This window comes from Panthera uncia, chromosome C2, assembly GCF_023721935.1.
Source record: "Panthera uncia isolate 11264 chromosome C2, Puncia_PCG_1.0, whole genome shotgun sequence".
Lineage (NCBI taxonomy): Eukaryota > Metazoa > Chordata > Mammalia > Carnivora > Felidae > Panthera > Panthera uncia.
The window spans coordinates 119,281,899-119,302,929 of NC_064810.1; the positions used below are offsets into that span (position 1 = coordinate 119,281,899).

At 36.0% G+C, this 21,031-nt stretch overlaps 1 protein-coding gene across 5 annotated transcripts in view; it reads right to left on the reverse strand.

The window, feature by feature from the left end:
* RASA2 (RAS p21 protein activator 2) overlaps positions 1-21,031 on the reverse strand; it is a 123,465-nt gene that overhangs the window by 48,381 nt on the left and 54,053 nt on the right. For all 5 annotated transcript variants that reach the window (XM_049629754.1, XM_049629753.1, XM_049629756.1 and 2 more), the window contains 3 exons: positions 20,520-20,596; positions 3,642-3,725; positions 1,262-1,334 (listed from right to left, as the gene is read on the reverse strand). In XM_049629754.1, coding sequence (XP_049485711.1) covers positions 1,262-1,334; positions 3,642-3,725; positions 20,520-20,596 — 234 coding nt within the window. The remainder of the gene's footprint in view (positions 1-1,261; positions 1,335-3,641; positions 3,726-20,519; positions 20,597-21,031) is intronic.

Here is a 21,031-nt window from a genome sequence, read left to right on the forward strand (position 1 = left end):
GTGCTTTGTGTCTCTTACTTTAGCTCGAGGACAGAGATTGAATCTTTATGATCAGCTCAACAACGGGGCCTTTTGAATGAATGTTCTAGGCCTCACAGGTTTGTCTGGATGGAGCAAGGAAGTTAGACCCTACCTTTCCAAGGGCCATCTGCTTGCTGCAAGCTGCCCCATGTTTTCTGCAGGCTAGCTGTAACAGTCATTGATAAATGTAGAACCACCAAAGTCCTTAGCCAGGAAATGGAAAAGTGTCACACTGGTAGATTTTTTTTTGTTTTTCTTTCTCCCTTCCCTCCAGCCCCACAATTCGTCTTATTTCAATTCTGGTGTTTTCTTTAACCTATGTTTCTTTATTAAAGTACAGTCATCAGGAATGGCAACATGTGCCCTCACCTCACGTTGAAATATTAAGAAAACATTAAGAAAACACACATACAAAGAGGAAAAAGCACACAATGTAACTTTTTTTCCAAATCTTCCCTACATGTTAATCTCACTTGCAACATGTTGTATGGTTGGAACATGATCTTTTAGAAATCAGAGGTTGACTTTTTTTTCCCTATAGTTTTCAAATGATATGAAAAATGATTTAACAAATGCTCCACAGTAAAGAACTCCAAAGCACTGTATTTTGGGGCAACTTCAAGGCAGCTGAAGATCTCTATGAAAATAAGCATGTGTCCATAGAGGGAACTAGCTAAAAAGAACTTAATAATAAGGACTTAATCATATAGCACTTTATGGTCTCAAAGCATTCTCACATGTAGGCCTCCTAAAAATTCTATCAGGTAGGGTGGCTGGTGTTTTCTCTCACAAAATTATCCTTTCACAAGATAAATGTGAATTTCAGATTTAGTGATTTATTCCAAGTCAACTGTGACTAGAACTCCGACCAAGTGATATCATACTTACTTTACTACTGATTTTCATACAGTACTCTGCACAAGAGTCTGGTGCCCACTGTGTGTCAGGTGGGGGCTGGATAAGGTAGGGAGGGTGTTTGGAGGAGGGTGTGATATTGAGGATGACTAGGGAGTAGGTGTGGCCCTAGTCCTCCTGTCCCCAGATCAGTCACAGATCTACCTTTATTTGTTTTATATATTGGGCCTCCATCATATTACATCATGATTCTACTGCTTTCAGAATAGAAAGGCTTAGTTGTATTAGTTGATTAAATGATTACTATGGCTATAGTTTAAAAAAAAGAAGCCAGCATTCAATATTAAATATTCAATGTTAACATTTATATAAAACAAAAAGTTACCTCAAAATAAAAGATTTCATTAAACTGCGGATTGCTTGTTTTCTTCTTTACTTTTGTCTTCTTTTGGTCATTCCTGTTCCAATGTGGTAGAGTTTTACCTTGTAGAACTTAATAGTACACAATTATAAAACATGCTATTTCCAACCAGGGAGCCTGACCTCCATTTAGCTGTTAAGATGACTCAGGGAAAACTATACTTTTAAATATTACTTGGAGAAAAATTTTGAGGTATCTTTAAAGACTCAAAGAATATACAAGTTTGTATATCCAGATATGACAAGATTGTATTATTCTTTCTATGGCTATACTACACTGACTGACAAGCTTACTTTATAGAAGAAACTTAGAATGGTAGAAGGAAGACAATGAGATTCAGACTACCTGTATGCTGAAAAATACTCAAGAAACACAAAAAGCATACTAAACTCAGTTTACTTCTTGGGGCTCAGCTACAAAGTGGCTTTTTAGAAAATCTTTTATTTGAAAAAATTAGAGAAGGTTGAAAAGAAATGTACAGAGAAGTCCTATGCAGTCTTTCCCTAGCCTCTCCCAATGTTAACATCTTATACAACAATAGTACAATATCAATACCAATAATTACTTTTAAAACCAAATTCATATGCCAGTTTCCATTTGTATGTTGCTAAATGATTATACTAAACAATGTGTCTTCAGCTACAGATTATGAGCAAAAACAAAAAACAGCTCTACTAGGTTAAACATTTTTAGCATACACACACAAAATTCAGTCCCTCTGATAGCATGCATGTTAAAGGATTGAGTATCTGCTTTCAAATTTAAAACCATCTATAGCAATAATAGCACACTGTTGTTTAAGCACCCAGTAAGTACTAGGCAAGGTGCTAGGTACTTTATAGACATATATATATATAAATACATTTCTTAAAGTGACTTAACGGGTGACTTCCTAAAAAATAAAAATATGTATTTGTACATCTGAAACTAATATAACATTGTATGTTAACTACACTGGAATTACAAAAAAAATAAAAATAAATAAATAAAAAGAATACCTAGAGAGCCTGAAGGTGGGGGGAAGGGGTATGTGTCTGTGTATGTATGTATATGTTTGGTGTGGAGGGAATATTTTGCTGTTTCCTGATTAAACCTTCAAGTTGTAGGCAAATTTCAGTCTAGTCAGGCTCTGAAAGAAATCATAATGAAGTTATAAAATATAAAATATACAAAGTGCTATAGGTTTTTCCATAAATTATCGTAAATAATTTAAATCAATGATATGGTGCACTTTACCATGTTCTGGTACTTCAGCAGTCTGTCTACAGCTTGGAATTCTTTCTGTAGAGCACAGATGCCATGAGTAGAAAAGGCATTTTTAGTTCTGAACCACTTTCCAGACAGAAATATGGAAACTGTCTTGCTATTCTGGGCTAGCATTTCTTGAAAAAGAATTTTACCTGCATAAAATCTAAGATATTTGAAGGTAGGAAGGCCAATGATGAATGAAGAAGGCCACGTTTATGTTTTAAAGTATATTTTAACTACTATAAAACTCATGTTGTTCCCCACAGTCTAAGAGTCTAGCAGATCCAAAATGGCAACCATTTTCTTTCTATAAAAACAGGACTTGGTTGTTTGCAAGTGTATAACAGAACTCACTAAAGAGCTTTCTTTCAAAGCATTCATTACTTTGTGTCATAAATATCTATTTAGGATTTATTCTTAGAACCTTAATTTTGTAATTCTTAAGTCAACTTTTAAAACTTAAAAATCTAATAATAATTCACTCTCCTATTCTGAATTCTGAACTCCAGGTTACGAACAGAAGCCAACCACTGATCATTTCAGTGTAATGAAGCACCTACTGTCAAAGAAGGAGATCATTTAAGTCCATATACATACTGAATCTTCAGATTCAGAGATGTTTTACATTTCTGGATAAAAATCAGTGTACTTATGGAAAATAAAGGCATGTTTGAAAACTGTTTAGAGGTAAAAAAATAAAATCTAATAATAATTCAATAAGCATTACCTACCAATGACGTGAATGTAGCTACAAAGTATTATGCTAAGTGAAATAAGTCAGTGAGAGAAAGACAAATACCATAATGATTTCACTCACATGTGGAATTTAAGAAACAAAACAAAAGGGCAAAGGGGAAAAAAAGAGACAGAGGCAAACCAAGAAACAGATTTGTTAACTATAGAGAACATACTGATGGTTACCAGAGGGGAGGTAGGGGGGCAGCTGGGGATTAAGGAGTGCACTTATGATGAGCATATACAAATATGTTGTATGGAAGTGTCGAATCACTATACTGTACACCTGAAACTAATAACACACTGTATGTTAACTAATTGGAACTTAAATAAAAGCTGGGGAAAAAAAAAAACACATTACCTAGAAGGGCCCACTAGAGAAACTGTTGCGTAAGGGTCACAGCTTTGTCCATTTATGAGAGGCAACCCGTGACATGACACGATGCTAAGAAAGAATAAAAGAAAATTAATAGTATATTTAAGTTAAACAACATGAAGCATTATCTTTAAATACAAATCAATATATTCAAAGGGTTAAGGCTTTTCCACAGGTCTGCAGATGTATGCCTATATACCACCTACCTCAAATACATCTATTGTGCACTTATTTACTTATGCTACATTTCTCAAATAGGACTTAAAACCAGAATGCCATAAGCAGTACTGAGACTACCAAATAATATTTAGCATAAATCCCCTGGCTAAGTATGCAGCAAGGTACATTTTGTGGTTTGATAATATACTAACACTGCTGTGGCTTCTCAACAGGAAAAGAATGTGTTGTGAACCTTAAAGGAGAAACTACAAACCAAGCTAGATCTATGGCATCACATCCTCTGCTGAAGCATGAATGAGAAACAAGGAAATGACTGTGGTTTCCACTTCAAATCTGATTCATAAATAGAGGGCAAGTCTCCCACAATTCTGTAGTCTTTTATTCTGATTCTCAGTAACAGCTCCTGTATCATTCTGTAGAAAATGTTTTAGACCTTAAAATCCAACATCTTCTAATCCACTCCATGGATAAAGTCACTGGTATTTACAGAGGACATAGAATCTAACCTAATGGTCTGCTCAATTTCCTCACTAAATATTATTGAGTCCACAAATTTAGTTTAATATCTAAGGGTTTGCATTCCTTAATGCCTAAGACAAACTCATGAGAGTTGCTGAAAGCATTCTTTGTAGAAAGATGTGGGCTACTGAGCAACATCCTTATTTCTCTCCACAACCCACAGATCATATATGTGGGTGAAGTGCATATGGTGTGCTGAGTCAAGAAGAAATGATAATGACTCATTCGATTAAATTGGGTATAAAAAAATCAAAATTTAAAAATTCCCCTAACTAACCAAAGAAAGCACAGACCGAGATAATAATTCTGGGTATTAATGTTAGACTTAGGACAGTCAAATTTTCCAACTATGTTCTGTTTGAAACTGACAATCCTCAGGCTAACCGCAGGCTAATCCTCAAAATGATACCTGATTTTTATGTAGCATTTGCACTTTATCCACTATTTTCATAAAATGTATCTAATTCCCACAACTGCCTTTGAGAAAAAACACCTTAAAGAAGAAAGTAAGGCTCAAAAAGATTATGTAAGAAATTAAAAAATACAAAATAAGGCTGAAGAGGTACTACAACTTGTACAAAGTGGGCCAAGACTTAATTTCTACTTTCTTAACTGCTTCCCAAGTCCAGCATCTTTCTATGTTCCCTACTGCACCTTAATATATTGATTGTATTACTCTCTTCGTAATACCACATGTATCTCATGTAAACACTAATTATGAGAAACCTTAATTATAGAAAAGTCACTATAATTTTATGAGGTAGAAAAAAACTGAGAAAAATAGTTCATTATACACAGGCTTCTATAAGAATACTTCACAAAACAAAACAATGATGCCCATTAATCCGGAAGTATGAATTTATAAAAACCATCAGAAGTGGTCTTTTAAATGTAAGACACTTTTAAAATTGTTTTCTGAGGGGCGCCTGGGTGGCTCAGTTGGTTAAGCATGCGACTTTGGCTTAGGTCACGATCTCGCGGTCCGTGAGTTCAAGCCCCGCGTCGGGCTCTGTGCTGACAGCTCAGAGCCTGAAGCCTGTTTCAGATTCTGTGTCTCCCTCTCTCTGACCCTCCCCCGTTCATGCTCTGTCTCTCTCTGTCTCAAAAATAAATAAACGTTAAAAAAAAAAAAAAGCATTAAAATTGTTTTCTGACAAACAGAAGTAATATTATTAAGTACAAATTATTTTATTTGCTACATATGTTATGAAATATTTTTACAACTATTCTAATCGGTAAATCAAACAGTCTCCTATCATAAACATGAAGGAGTGAAAACAAATGCTGAAAATGAGCTTAGTATACTGAATTATCTTACATTTTGTTACTTTGTTTTTTAAGTTTATTTTTTTGAGACAGAGAGAGCAAACAAGCAGGGGAGGGGCAGAGAGAAGGGGACAGAGAGAATCCCAAGCAGGCTCCATACAGTGCAGAGCACCGTGCAAGGCTTGAACCCACAAACCATGAGACCATGACCTGAGCCAAAATCAAGAGCCAGACGCTTAACTGACTGAGCCACCCAGGCGCCCCTTACGTTGTTTATATATGACATTTGATATTAATGCATTTTCTAGAAATTGCAAAGGAAAATATATTTAGTCCAAACTTGTTTAAATACAGAATGACCTGAATCTTTTCCTTGAGGCTCTTTTTTTTTTTTTTTTTTTAACTAAAAGACAAATGCTAATGTCTACATACAGCCAAGATGGAGGAACAGAGAATGGAATAACTGGGAGGAAAAAAAAAAAAAAAAAAGAACAAAATCAGCAGTGCAGGACAGTCATCTCTGAGGGGAAAAGAAATGAAATGAGTCCCCAACTGTTCCTGAGAAGAAGAGGGAGAGTGGTCAGCTGGGGAAGACCAAAGTAACTAGAGTTCCCAGACAGAATACTGGAGGAAAGAAAGCTACAACGAAACAAAGAAACTTCCAGAGAGCTGTATGAATCCCCCTGGAGTGTTCAGATGAGTGCTGATAAGCCTGTGAGGAAACTACCTGAAGATGGGGAAAGAATCATTTGATTAGATTCGAGGGAATAATTCCTGAAGCCCACAAGTGGCTAGCATGAGGCCCCACCAACCATAGCATGAAACTTGGTAATTCACAGATGCTGTATCATTACTGAGAAAATATAATTCCTAGACTAAAGGTTGTATTTATTCCATCTAACAAGGCTTAAAAGCAAACCTCAAAGGAATCATATTGTTTCCAAGTAACTTGACTAGGTCTTCAAGCACACTGATAGAAATAATATCCAGAAACTTCAAAATGTCTACAATCCAACACAAAATAACTAGGAACACAAAGAATCAAGAAAACATGCGCCATCAGAGGAGAAGTAAATGAAATACTTAAAAAACAATAGGCCACATCAATGAAACCAGGAGATAGTTCTTCAAAAAGATCAATAAAATTGATAAACCTTTAGCCAGACTCATAAAAAAAAAAAAAAAAAACTCCACAGAAATACAAAGGATTATACAAGAATATTATGAAAAACTATATGTCAACATGCCAACAAACTGTACAACCTAGAAGAAATGGATAAATTCCTAGAAACATATAACATCCCAAAACTGAATCAGGAAGAAATAGAAAATTTGAACAGAATGGTTACCAGCAAGGAAATTGAATCAGGAATAAAAAAAAAAAACTCCCCCCAAAACAAAAAAACAGGATCAGAGGGCATCACAAGTGAATTCTACCAAACATTTAAAGAAGAGTTAATAATACCTATTCTTCTCTATTCCAAAAACAACAAATTCATTCTATGAGGCCAGCATTACCCTGATACCAAAACCAGATAAAGACACTACAAAAAAGAGAACTACAGGTCAGTATCTCTGATGAACACATAAAATCTGCAAAAATCCTCGACAAAATATTAGCAAACTGAATCCACCAATACATTAAAAAAATCATTCACCATGATCAAGTGGGATTTATTCCTGGGATGCAAGGGTAGTTCAACATTTGCAAATCAATCAATGTGGTACAACATATCAACAAGAGAAAGAATAAAAACCATTTGATCAGGGGCGCCTGGGTGGCTTAGTTGGTAAAGTGTCCAACTTCAGTTCAGGTCATGATCTCATGCTTCATGGGTTCAAGTCCTGCCCACATCTGGCTTCGTGTGGAGCCTGCTTGGGATTCTCTCTCTCTGCCCTTCCTCCTCTCATGCGTGCTTTCTCTCAAAAATGAACATTAAAAAAAAAAAAAAAAAAAAAAAAAAAACCAGAGGCTCTGATTAAAAGAATGGGAAAAATATATACTAATACTAATCAAAAGAAAGCTGACTGATTCTCTGGATAATAACAACCCAAAAGTCCATCAGTAGGGGTCTGGCTGAATAACTGAGAGTAAATCTATATGTTAGAATACTATGTAGTTGTCAAAAAGAATAAGATAAATCTCTACTCTCTAATTACTTTGATATGGAGGGTAGGGGGTTGGGAATGAATATGATACTTCTCCAAACACACTTTATAGAAGTTCTGACTTTAGAAACAAAAAATCTTTTACATTTCATAAGTAAAATTAAACTTAAGCAATTCTTAAAAGGAAAAAATTATGAGAAACCACTAAAAAAGAAAGAATTATTTCAATAGACTGGAACATAGTATTTGACTCTGTATCCTTAGAACAAATAGTACAGTAAGATCTCTTAAACTTCATTCAGCAACCTCACTGCCAGCAGTAATATTAGCATTATTATTTTGAATCTATTTTCTTTATTATATAAGATAATGACAGTAATTGTTAGTGTTGTCAGGGATTAAGATTTTCAATATAATAAAGTCAAAGTTAGATTAAAAATCTTATAATATTAAATTTAAATTAGAAACATAAAAGAAGGAAGGAAAGAAAGAAAAGAGAGAGAACAAAGGCAAAAGAAGGAAAGAAAGAAAGAGAGAGAGAGAGAGAGAGAGAGAGAGAGAGAAAGAGAGGAAGACTGCCATCCAGAGAGGCTATATTAATATCAGACAAAGCAGATTTCACAACAAAGAATAGTCCCAGGGATAAAGATGGTCATTTTATAATAGCGAGGAATTCAATTTATTAATAGGATATAACAACCCTAAATGTTAAGCTCCTAGCATCAAAGTTGCAAAAGCAGCAAAAACTGACAGAATTACAGGGCGAAACAGACAAATCCACAAACAGTTGGAGATAGCAACATCCCCTCTCAGTAACTGATAACCAACATGACATAATTAACATTTACTAAAAAAAATTCTACCCATGCAAAGCAGAAAACATATCAATTTCAAATGCATATGGAACATATACCAAGATTAAACAATACTTTGTGGACAAAAACAAGTCTTGGAAAATTTGTAAGTATTCAGATCATACAAAATTTGTTGACAACAGCAGAATTAAATTAGAAGTCAACAGCAAAAAGATATCTGGAAAATCCTCAAACACCTGGGAACAAAATAACTCACAAATAATCTGTGGGCTGAAGAATAAACAAAAGAAAAATTATACAGCATTCTGAACTGCATTAAAATGAAAACTCAGCACATCAAAACTTGAAAGGTGCAGTTAAAACAGTACTCAGAAGAAAATGGATAGCACTAAACACCAACATTAGGAAAGAAGAAAGATTTTCAACCACTATCTTCAGCCTCCATCACAAGAAACTTAGAAAACAAAAACAAATTAAACCTAAAGTAAACAAAAAATACAGTGGGAATCAAAATAGAAAACAAAAAATATACAAAAGTCAATGAACTCAAAAGCCATTTCTTTTCTTTTCAAAAAATCTTTTATTTATTTTTGAGAGAGAGAGAGAGAGAAAGTGTGAGCAGGAGAGGGGCAGAGAGAAAGGGAGACACAGAATCTGAAGCAGACTCTCGTCTGTGAGCTGTCAGCACAGAGCCCGACACAGGGCTCGAACTCACGAACTGTGAGATCATGACCTGAGCCAAAGTCAGATTCTTAACCAACTGTACCACCCAGGCGCCCCCAAAAGCCATTTCTTTCTTTAAAAAAAAATTTTAATGTTTATTTATTTTTGACAGAGAGAGAGAGATACAGAGCATGAGCGGGGGAGGGGCAGAGAGAGAGGGAGACACAGAATCAGAAGCAGGCTCCAGGCTCCGAGGTGTCAGCACAGAGCCCGACACGGGGCTTGAACTCACAGACCGCAAGATCATATCTGAGCTGAAGTCAGACGCTCAACTGACTGAGCCACCCGGGCACCCCCAAAAGCCATTTCTTTAAGAAGGTCATTAAAATTGATAAACTTTAGCTATACTGATTAACAAAAATAGAGTACAGACACAAATTACCAACTTTAGGAATGAGCAACATGACATCACTATTAAGTCTACAGATATTAAAAGAGTAACTTGAATTACTTTATACCAAAGAATTGAACAACTCAGATTAAATGGTCAAATTTCTTGAAAGATACAAATTACCAAAGATCACTTTTAAAAAATCTGAATAGTGGGGCGCCTGGGTAGCTCAGGTGGTTAAATATAGCATCTGACACTTGATTTCTTCGGCTCAGGTCACGATCTCACAGTCCTGAGATCCAGCCTATCTTGGGCTCCATGCTGGGCGTGGAGCCTGTTTAAGATTCTCTCTCTCCCTTTGCCCCTCCCCATCTCATGTTCCCAGTCTCTCAAAAAAAAAAGGGGGGGGGGGCTATGTACCTATTTAAAAAAACTAAATTTCTTGTTAAGAACCTTCCCACCAAAAAATTTAAAAAAAACCAAAACACTTCAGGCCCAGATGGCTTCACTGGTGAATTCTTATAATATTCACGTAAAAAAGAAATTATATCAATTGTATACAAACCACCAGAAAATTGAAAAAGAGAGATTACTTTCTGATTCATTCAATGAGGTCATTATTCTGATTCCAAAAACCAGACAAAGCCACTACAAGAAAACTATAGAGCAAAGTTCTTCATAAATGTAAATGTAAAAAACCTTAACAAAATTTTAGCACATCAAAGCTAACTATATATAACAATGATAATATTAACATGACCAAGTGGAGGTTGGTTTAACTTCAAAAATCAATCCACAAAATTTACCATATTAACACATGAAATCAGAAAAAGCAGATCATTTGAAACATTCTCAGCAAACTAGGAACAGAGGGGAATTTTCTCAACCTGAGAAATGACAGCTAACATCATACTTAATGGTAAAAAAACAAAAACAAAAACAAAAAACTGAATGCCTTCCCCTTAAGATAAGAAATAAGACAAAGATATTTGCTCTCACATCTTCTATTCAACATCCTACTAAAATGATCAGGCAAGAAACAGAAATAAGCAGAACCCAGACTAAAAAGGAAGTAGTAAAACTGTCTATTCATAGATGACACAACTGTCCATGTACAAAATCCTACAGAATCTATAAACAAGCTAGTAGAACAAATCAGTGAATATAACAAGGTTGAAGAATACAAGTGTTTTTTTATTTTTTATTTATTTTTATTTTTTAATTTTTTTTAACGTTTATTTATTTTTGAGACAGAGAGAGACAGAGCATGAACAGGGGAGGAGCAGAGAGAGAGGGAGACACAGAATCCGAAACAGGCTCCAGGCTCTGAGCTGTCAGCACAGAGCCCGACGCGGGGCCCGAACTCACGGACCGTGAGATCATGACCTGAGCCGAAGCCAGATGCTCAACCGACCAAGCCACCCAGGTGCCCCTACAAGTGTTTTTTTTAAATTACTATATACTAGCAACAAACATCCTCCTATTCATCTTGTTTCTTCTTTCTTTTTCTCTTTCTCCTAAAGTTCTTTTTCTCAGCCTGTTTCTATAAAATAAAAATCACTGCCTGGACTTCATGTCACCCAGTACCTAATTTTTCTGTTTGTCTTTCCAAATGTCTTGACTTCTCTTTCACTCCTCACCCTACTGAAATCTAGTTTTTTCTACATTCATCATTCTATGGAAACTCTCCTCATTAAAGTCCCCTGAGTGTTAAGTGCTATCTCTATTTTTCAGCGCTCTTCTTACTGGATTTCTTGGCTGCATGAAACACTTCTGACCACTCCTTCCCTCCTTCAAGACCTCTTCTCTCTTGGTTACCTTTGTCTTCATTCTCCTAATTTTCCTCATATCACCTATCTGTCTCCCTCCTATTTACATAACCTCCCTGTAAGGCTGTTGTTGTTGCTGTTATTGTTAATCACATCCACTCCTATGGTCACAACTACCATCAGCCTTACATTTCTATGAGATCTCACCAGAGAGTTTAAGATTTTTATATTGAAATGCCTGATGGAAATCCCTACCGAGACGTTCAAGAGCAGCTAAAACTCAACTCATTACCATCTCTTATTAAAGAAGTTCCTCCTTCAGAATTTTCTCTTTTGTTGTAAATACCACCACCCACCTAGTAACACCATCTAGAAATCTAGGAGCCACATTTAGATTCTTCTTTGTCCTCACTTTCTATATATAATCAGTAAGTTTTGGTGATGCGACTCTTTAAACGTTTCTTCGTTTGTCCTCTTTTCTCATTTTTGTAACTACTATTCTGAATCTATAATCTCTTACTTGGATCACCCTAACACCCTTCAAATTCATCTCTCAGTTTCTGTACTTACCACTGTCACAAATCTCATCTTTCTAAAATGCAAATTTGTCCATATTACTCTAAAGTCTTTCAAGAGTTTCGTAAGTTCTTATAAGTTTCAGAAGTTCATATGATATATTAAGAGCCTTCAAGATCTGGTTCCAGCCTACTTCACTGGTATCTGACCAGTCTCTTGAGTCAAGCTTCATATGCTAGCAACATGAAACCGCTTTTAATTATTCTCCCTCCCTCCCTCTTACCATGTTTCTTCCTCCATACTTCTACCTATATTGTTCTTTCCTTCTGGAAAACAAATCTCACTTTTTCTAGGCTAGCTACTTTCTATTCATCCTTTAAGAAGAGGTGAATAAGACAAACAACATTCTTGCTCTCATGGAGCTGACAGTCTACTTGAAATAAGAGATAACAAGCAATAAAGCAAAAAACAATAGCAAGTGCTATGAAGGAAAAAGAATAGGGTGTCTTATTTTAAAGTGATGCTTAAGCTGAAACTTAAAGGATGAGAAAACCAGCGAGAAGCAGGATAGGCATTCCAGGCAAAAAGGAGAGCAGATGCTGATCTCTGAACAGGAAGAATATGTCACATTTGAGGAACTGAGACAAGGCCAGTGAATATATGAACAAGAGGAAGCAAGCCACAAGATGAAATCCAAGAGGCAGGCAGGGTCGGAACATGCTGCACCATGTGGGCCAAGTCAAGGGGCTTGGATCTTATTCTAAATGCAAGGGGAATCACTAAGTGTTTGAGCAGGAGAATGACATGATCTAATTTATGTCCTAAAAGATTACTCTGGGCTGCTACGAAGAGAATGGACTGCAGAGCAGAAGGCCAGCTAAGAAACTACTACAATAGTCAAGGTAATAAAAGGTTGCTGGTTTGAAGTAAGGACATGTCAGCAGATGATAAAAATTAGAAAATTCAAGAAATATTTCATATAATCAATAAGAAGTGGATCCAATGTGTGGAGGGAGAGAGGAGAAAAGACTTTAAATGATTCCCAGGTGTCTGGCTAGGGTAAAAGGTGGATGGTGGTTCCAACTGCTAAGGCTATGGGAAGGAGCTATACAGATATGATAGTCAATGCTTCAGTTTTCAGGTGATAAATCTGCAATGTTGTGAGATATCAAAGTGGAGTTGCCAAAAAGGCAGGTGAACATCTGAGAGTGGAGCTCAGAAAAAAGACATGAATTAAATGTATAAGGTATAGACAATTTTTTTAACTTACTTTGAAATGATTTCTGACTTTCAAAAAATTGCAAAATAATATATACAGTTTCTGTATACCCATCACCCTGTATTAACATTTTGTGTAACCAGAGTAAAACTACAGAAAGAGAAAAATAACACGGAAACAATGTTAGTTAATAATTATATTAACTAATCTTACAGACTTTACTCAAATTTTGTCAATGTCCTTTTTCTGGTCCAGGATGCAATACAGAATCTCACATTGCATTTAGCTGTCCTGTCTTCTTAGTCTCTTCCATCCTAAAACAGCTCCTTAGTTTTAATTCTTTGCCCCTTGATCCTGTCAGTACTAGCCAGTTCTTTTGTACAATATTCCTTAATTTGAATTTGATGTTTCCCTGCGATTAGATTGAGGTTATCTATCTTGGTGTCCTTCTCAATGTAGCATACCAGGTAGCCAGATGTTTATTACCAGTGACACTAACTTCGGTCACACAGTTAAACTGGTATCTATCAGACATCTTATGGTGGAGATTCTTTGAGACTATACAAGTATGCTGTTTGTCATCATGTTTACGCCCACTTATTTAGCATCCATACATGATGATTTTCTATTTCCATCATTTGTCCTACATTAATTAATGAGAATTCTATAAGAAAAAGTAGTCCTTTCTCCCCAGTCCTTTCTCCCCAATATAGCAGCACTGGCTCATGGATATTTTATTCTATAGGCTTAAAACATTGTTTTTTAATTTTTAGTATTTATTTTTTGAGAGAGACAGAGTGTGAGCAGAGGCAGGGAAGAAAGAGAGGGAGACACAGAATCCGAAACAGGCCCCAGGCTCTGAGCTGTCAGCACAGAGACTGATGCGGGGCTCGAACCCACAAACCATGAGATTATAACTGGAGCCAAAGTTGGACGCTTAACTGACTGAGCCACTCAGGTGTCCCTAAAAAAGTATTTTTAATGTTATTTGTTTTGAAAAAGAGAGAGACAGAGCACAAGCAGGGCAGGGGCAGAGAGAGAGGGAGGGAGACTCAGAATCCGAAGCAGACTCAAGGCTCTGAGCTGTCAGCAGAGAGCCCAACATGGGGTTCGAACCCACGAACTGTAAGATCAAAACTTAAGCTGAAGTCAGACATTCAACTGACTGAGCCACCCAGGCATCCCTATACTATAGGTTTTGATCTGTAATTATTATTATTATTTGATTTGATGCTCAAATTGTCCCAGTTTGGTTACGTGGAGCTCCTTCAAGTTGGCTTCAATGTCCTTTCTACATGCCTTCATTATTTATTTGTAGAACTTTCTTACTTTCTGACTCCACATATGCTCTGAGCTCATCTTGTATTTTCCCTGCTCAAGTCCTGAAATCAGCCAATACTTTAAAAAAAAGAATCAGGTTCTCTTTATTGGAGCAGGTCTGAAATAACAGAAAACACTAATACTAATACTAGAGCCATTAGCCACATGTGGCTATTTAAATTTAAGTTAATTAAAATTGGACAAAATTAAAAATTCAATTATTGAGCTCCACTAGCCATATTTTAAGTTTTTAATAGCCACATATGACCAGTAGCTACCATACTGGACAGTTAAGTTATAAACCATTTTCATCATCATTAAAAGATCTATTGGACCATACTGATTGGAGAATGATTATTTAGATGCTAAGTATGTTCATTGCTGCTGGGATGACACTGCTTCCAGGTCTTCTGCATGAATAGAGCTAACATACATACACACTCACACAAACAACCCTGTAGCTATAAGACAATTTCACTCTGAGAATTCTGCCTTCAAAGGAGAACAGAGAAATGGGGATGGCAGCTAGGGGAGGAGGGTGGAGATAAGGTCTGGGGAGGCATGCCTTTTTAGGATAGGAGATCCTAGAACATTGTTTTACATTTTGAGGAGAACAATCTAAAAGAGAAGGTAAAGCTGATGAAACAGAAGAAGGAATAGGTGAAGGAGCAAAGTCCTTGAGTAGGGGAAACAGATGGAAATTCAGAGACCAGATAGAAAAATTCACCCCCAACAAGAGAGGGGCACCTCCTCTACTAGAACATAAAGACAAAACGATGGATGCCAATACAGGTTTGCAGATTTAGATTCAGGAAAATGTGACCAACTTACAGATTGTAATGATGGAGAATCTCACAGTTGTTATTAGAGAAGCAGAGTAAAACTCCAGGGCAGTTACAAATACCCATGCAGGGTTTATGATCATGAATTTAAAGTAAAATCAGTCTTTTTGATTTTCTCCAGCAATAATATTCAGGTGCAAACTGAACACAGAGAGACTAAGTTCATTTATACTAGGATTGTTCCAGATAAATAAGAAGGATGAATAAAGAGCAAGGAAGTTATTGGAAAAGTGCAAGAAAAAATGATTACAGTGATAGATCATGGAAAACAACCTAGAAGGAAGTGAAAAAATAAAAATGGGTAAGAACGTGGTAAAGATCAATGGGTAGAAGTCTTACTGAAATTTCAGAAATGTTGCAGTGAGGAGCTTCCAGGTCTTGAAGATAATAGTAACTGCTAGGATATGAACCTTTCCACACATTACCCCCCACCTGTAAATTCAGCAAGTAGCACAAAGAAAACAACACATAATACTATGCTTTCAGTGGTACTAAAAACCAGAATACCACAAACCTCTAAAAGTTGAGAAATCAACAATAAATTCTGCAAAGTTGCTATTGGAGCTCTGGTGTTGCAGGCCAAGGAGTATGGACTGTGGAGGTTCAAGTGAAAGAGAAGAGAAAGAAGAAAAGAATACAGACCATCATGTGCCCATACAAAGACCTACTTGTTAACATTTATAGCAGCTTTCTCTATAATCACCTCAAACTGGAAACAATTCAAATATCTGCCAAGTGATGAACAGAGAAACAAATTCAATACAATGGAATACTACCTGTGAAGTAGCTTTAAAAACAATTTTTTTTAATCTTTATTTATTTTTGAGAGAGGGACAGAGTGTGAGCAGGGGAGGAGCAGAGAGAGAGACACACACACAATCCGAAGCAGGCTCCAGGCCCCGAGCTGTCAGCACAGAGCCCGACACAGGGCTTGAACCCATGAACCGCGAGATCATGACCTGAGCCGAAGTCAGATGCTCAACTGATTGAGCCACCCAGGCGCCCCGTGAAGTAGCTTTAAATGAGAAAAAACAACCAGCAGATGACACCACAGAATAACATCGATGTTGGAGTTATCTGACAAAAATGTGAAAGCAGCCATCCTAAAAATGATTCAATGAGCAATTACAAACACATCTGAAATATGAAAAGTTTCAGCAAAAAAAATAGAAAGTCATTAAAGAAAGAAAAGATATAAAGAAGAATCAAAAGAAAATTTTAATACTTAAAACCAAAATAAGAAGCTTGACAGATGGGCTTAACAGTAGAATGGAGGGGACGGAGGAAATAATCAGTGAGCTTAAAGACAGAACAGCAGAAACTACTCAATATGAACAAGGGAGAGAAAATAGACTGGGGGAGGGGAAGTGGGGGTGGGAAAAGCAGAACCTCAGGGACCTGTGGGACTATCATAGAAGATCTAACATTTATGCCATTGAAATCTCAAGAGGAGAGGAGAAAGATAGCAAGGCTGATGGAGTATTACAAGAAATAATGGCCAATAATTTCCCAATTTGGCAAAGGATGCAAACATACAGATTCAAGAAGCTGACTGAACATACCAAACAGGATAAACTCAGAGAAATCTATGTCAAAATACCTCATAGTGAAACCGAAACACATAGAAAACTAAAGGCAAAGTCTTCAAAGTAACCAGGGAGAAAAAGTGCATTACCTGCACAGGAAATAGAATTACAGTGAATTCAAAAAACCACAGAGGCCAGAAGCAAGTGATATATTTTTCACGTGCTGAAAAAAAAGAGCTATCAACCAAGAATTCTATATCCATTGAAAATATCCTTCAGGAATAAAGAAAAAAAATCAAGACATTCTCAGATAAAGGAAAACTAAGACAATGTATCATTTATAGACCTACCCTAAAAGAACAGTAAAAGGAGATTCTCTAAACAAGAAGACAGAGATAAAAGAAGTAATCCTAAAACAACAGGAAAGAAAAAAGAATATGGAAAGAGCAAAAATATGGGCAAATACAACAAACTTAGACTTCCCCTCTCTAATTTTTCTAAATTGTGTTAGATGGCTGAAGCAAAAATTGTAATACTGATGTGGTTCTTAATGTTTTCAGGGGAAACATTAAGATAATTATACTATAGAATGGTGGAGGGTAAAGGGATTTAAAAGAAGGTAAGGTTTCTACACTTTATTCTAACCAGTAAAACAGCAATACCAGTAGACTACAATAAGTTATACATGTATAATGTAATCCTAAAGCAACCACTAAAAAACTACACAAAGAGATAGAAAAACAGTACAGATAAATCAAAATGGAATTCTAAAAAATGTTCAAGGAACTCAAAGGAAAAAGAAAACAGTAAAAGAGAAGAGAAAAACCAAAAAGTGGCAGATTTAAGCTTAACACATCAGTAATTACATTAAAAGTAAATGCTATAAATTCACTAAAGAAAAGACTGGCAGAGTGGGCTTTAAAAAGTGACACCCAACTATATTCTATCTATAAGAAACTACACAAAATTGGATGGATTTGGTTGAAAAAGCCAATCTCAAAAGGTCATATATGATAAGACTCCATTTACATAACATTCTTGAAATGACAAAAATATAGATATGGAGACAGATTAGAGGTTGCCAAAGGTTACAAATGTTAGTGGGGGAAGGAATGGGTGTGAGTATAACAGGGTAGCATAAGGAAGATATTTATTGTGACAGAAAGATTATGTATCTTGATTGTGGCAGTTACCACAAATCTACGCATACGATAAAAGATATACAACATACTGTACAATATACAATGTCAATTTTCCAGTTTTTACATTGTATTATAGTTATATAAGATGTAATTATTGAGAAATACTGAGCGAAGGGTACACAGGACCTCTCCATACTTTGTAATTTCTTATAAATCTATGATTATCTCAAAAGCAAGAAGTTAAAAAAAAAAAATCAAACTGCCGCAGTTCAAATCCAGGCTCTACCACTCCCTGTACAAACTTGGGCTCATTTAACCAATCTGTGTATTGTTTTATCACCTGTAAAATAAGGACAAGAGTATCTACCAAGTTATAAGAATAAATAAATAATACCTAAAAAAAAGATTGAACTCCTGATATATGCAACAACGTGGATGAATCTCAAAAGCATTATGCTAAATGAAAGAGGCTAGTCACAAAAGCCTACATATTATATGAATCTGTTCATATGACATTTTGGAAAAGGCGAAACTATAGGGACTAAAATCAGATCATGGTCGCCTGTAACTGAGCATAAGGAGAGGGGACTGAACACATCTCTGAGTAATGCATTTTGTTAGAGTTTTGACTTTTGAAGTTGTGCTAATATTCTACATATTAAAAAAATAAAAGTAAACAACAAGAATGGGGGCAAAATCCCATTAACCTGAATGCAAACAAACCAAACCAAATGAAACCAAACCAACTATTTCAAATGTTATGACATAACCAAAGTGAGCAGGGGAGGGAGTGGTGGAAAGGGACTACTCCACATACTTGCACTATATGCTTCTCAGTCTAAGGGGAAAAATACTGCAAACAAATCTTGAGCTGTTTTCAGTAAGTAAATCCAAACTGAGGAACATTAAAAAAACAAAAACAAAAGGACTTCAAAAATCTCAATACCATGAAAGATAAAGGAAAGCTAAAAACGATTACTGGTTGAGGAGATTAAAGAGACATGTAAACTAAATGTAATACATGATCTTGGACTGGATCCTTTCTTGGAGAAGAAAAAAATACCTTAAAGGGCATTATCGGGACAGCTGACAAAAGTAAAATATAATAACTGTAGGTTAAAGTACTGGAATATAAAAAGCATACATTATACTTTTTTAAATTTTTTTTTTAATGTTTTTATTTATTTTTGAGACAGAGAGAGACAGAGCATGAGCAGGGGAGGGGCAGAGAGAGAGGAAGACACAGAATCTGAAGTAGGCTCCAGGCTCCGAGCTGTCAGCACAGAGCCCAAAGTGGGGCTCGAACTCACAGACTGTGAGATCATGACCTTAGCTGAAGTCCAGCACTCAACCAACTGAGCCACCCGGGCGCCCCATACATTATACTTTTATTGTAACAATGTTGAGCTTCCTGAGTTTGATAATTGTATTACGGTTATTTAAGAGAATATACTTACTCTTAGGACTATACACTGATATATTAAGGATCATGATATATGCAACCTTCCTTAAAAGAGTTCTACGGGTACCTGGGTGGTTCAGTCGGTTGAACGTCCAACTCTTGATGGCAGCTCAGGTCATGATCTCACAGTACGTGGGATCAGGCCCCATGTTGGGCTCCATGCTGATAGTGCAGAACCTGTTTGGGATTCTCTCTCTCCCTCTCTCTCTGCCCCTCCCCTGCTTGCACTCTCTCTCTCTCTCTCTCTCTCTCTCTCTCTCTCAAAATAAACTTAAAAAAAAAAAGAGTTCTAAAAAAAGTAATATTATATATTTAATAAACATAAATAAATAAAGAGAGACAGAGAGGAGGAGAGAGGGAGGGGAAAATGCCTCAAAGGGGCTGGGGTGTTCATAATAAGGAGAATAAATTATAGTCTAGAGAGTAACACTCACCCCACTGTAAGGTAAGTGGGTATGGGAGAAAACAGCATCTAATTGAGAAGGCAGTAAAGGAAACAGTAACTCAGGGGATATTCAGATTATTAGTTAATACAAAGAGAAAAAGAAGTCAGGGATATCCAGTAGTTTGTTGATAACACATAGGAAAAGTTTGGGTGGAAGAGAAAAGAGAGAATTAGGCTTGAACAGATTTCCAGAGCAGTTAGAAGATTAGAGTCTGAACCACAGAAAATGACTTGAGGGCAAAACAGGAATTTTTAAGTAGGTGAGAATCAATACATTCTCAAGGTAGCCATTTAGTTTTTTAGTCCCAGGGTTCCTAATGCTCAGCTCTGTGGTATCAGTCTCTTCTCTAAAGGCCCTCTAATAGGAAGCCTTTCCAATTCTCTTCTGCCAGGTAGTTAGACACGTTTATCCATGATCCTGTAACAGCCCCTTGCCTAACTCTATCATTTAACCCACATTCAATAAGTAAGGCTGAATGAATTAATGACTTATCACAACCTGAGTAGACTAGATATAAGAAAACAAACTGGAAATCAACTTAATAAAGGAACAACACAGCAGAGTTTCATTTTTCAAAAAAGTTTCTGAAGTATATAAAATAAGGTGTGGGCTTAAGGTTCAAAGAATACAAAATGGAGAATTATTTCCAGTTGACTTTGGTAAAAGAAATATGCTTACTGTACAACAAGCTGCTGGCACACAGTTCCATTCTCTGTTATCAGTTCATTCAGTTTTAATTCAAGGTGAACTTTACCCTATAATGAGAAAAAAAAAAAATTGGCAAACTGAGTAGTCTATTTTGCTGACAAATTATTAAAGGTATGTACTTTTTCAAATGGTACCTAAAATATTTAGTTATTCACTAACTAAATTTGTGATCCCTAGCACATGGCTTTGCCCATATTAAGTACTTGTTAAATGACTAATAACCAACGATGTAGATCTAGTCAAATGCTTATATCAGACACGGCATTCAAATCTAAGAATGCAATCACAGTTCAAAAAGTGTTTATGAATCTCAATTACCATAGATTTTTTAAAAAAGGTAGCATTTATGTTTTAGGAAATTTTGAAATGAAAGCAAATTATAAAATGTAGAATGCTTTTTCCAGAAAATCTAAACCATCAATAAGGATAGAGGCAGTATCATTATACGTCGAGAGAAATCATACAATTCTGAAAAATAAAAC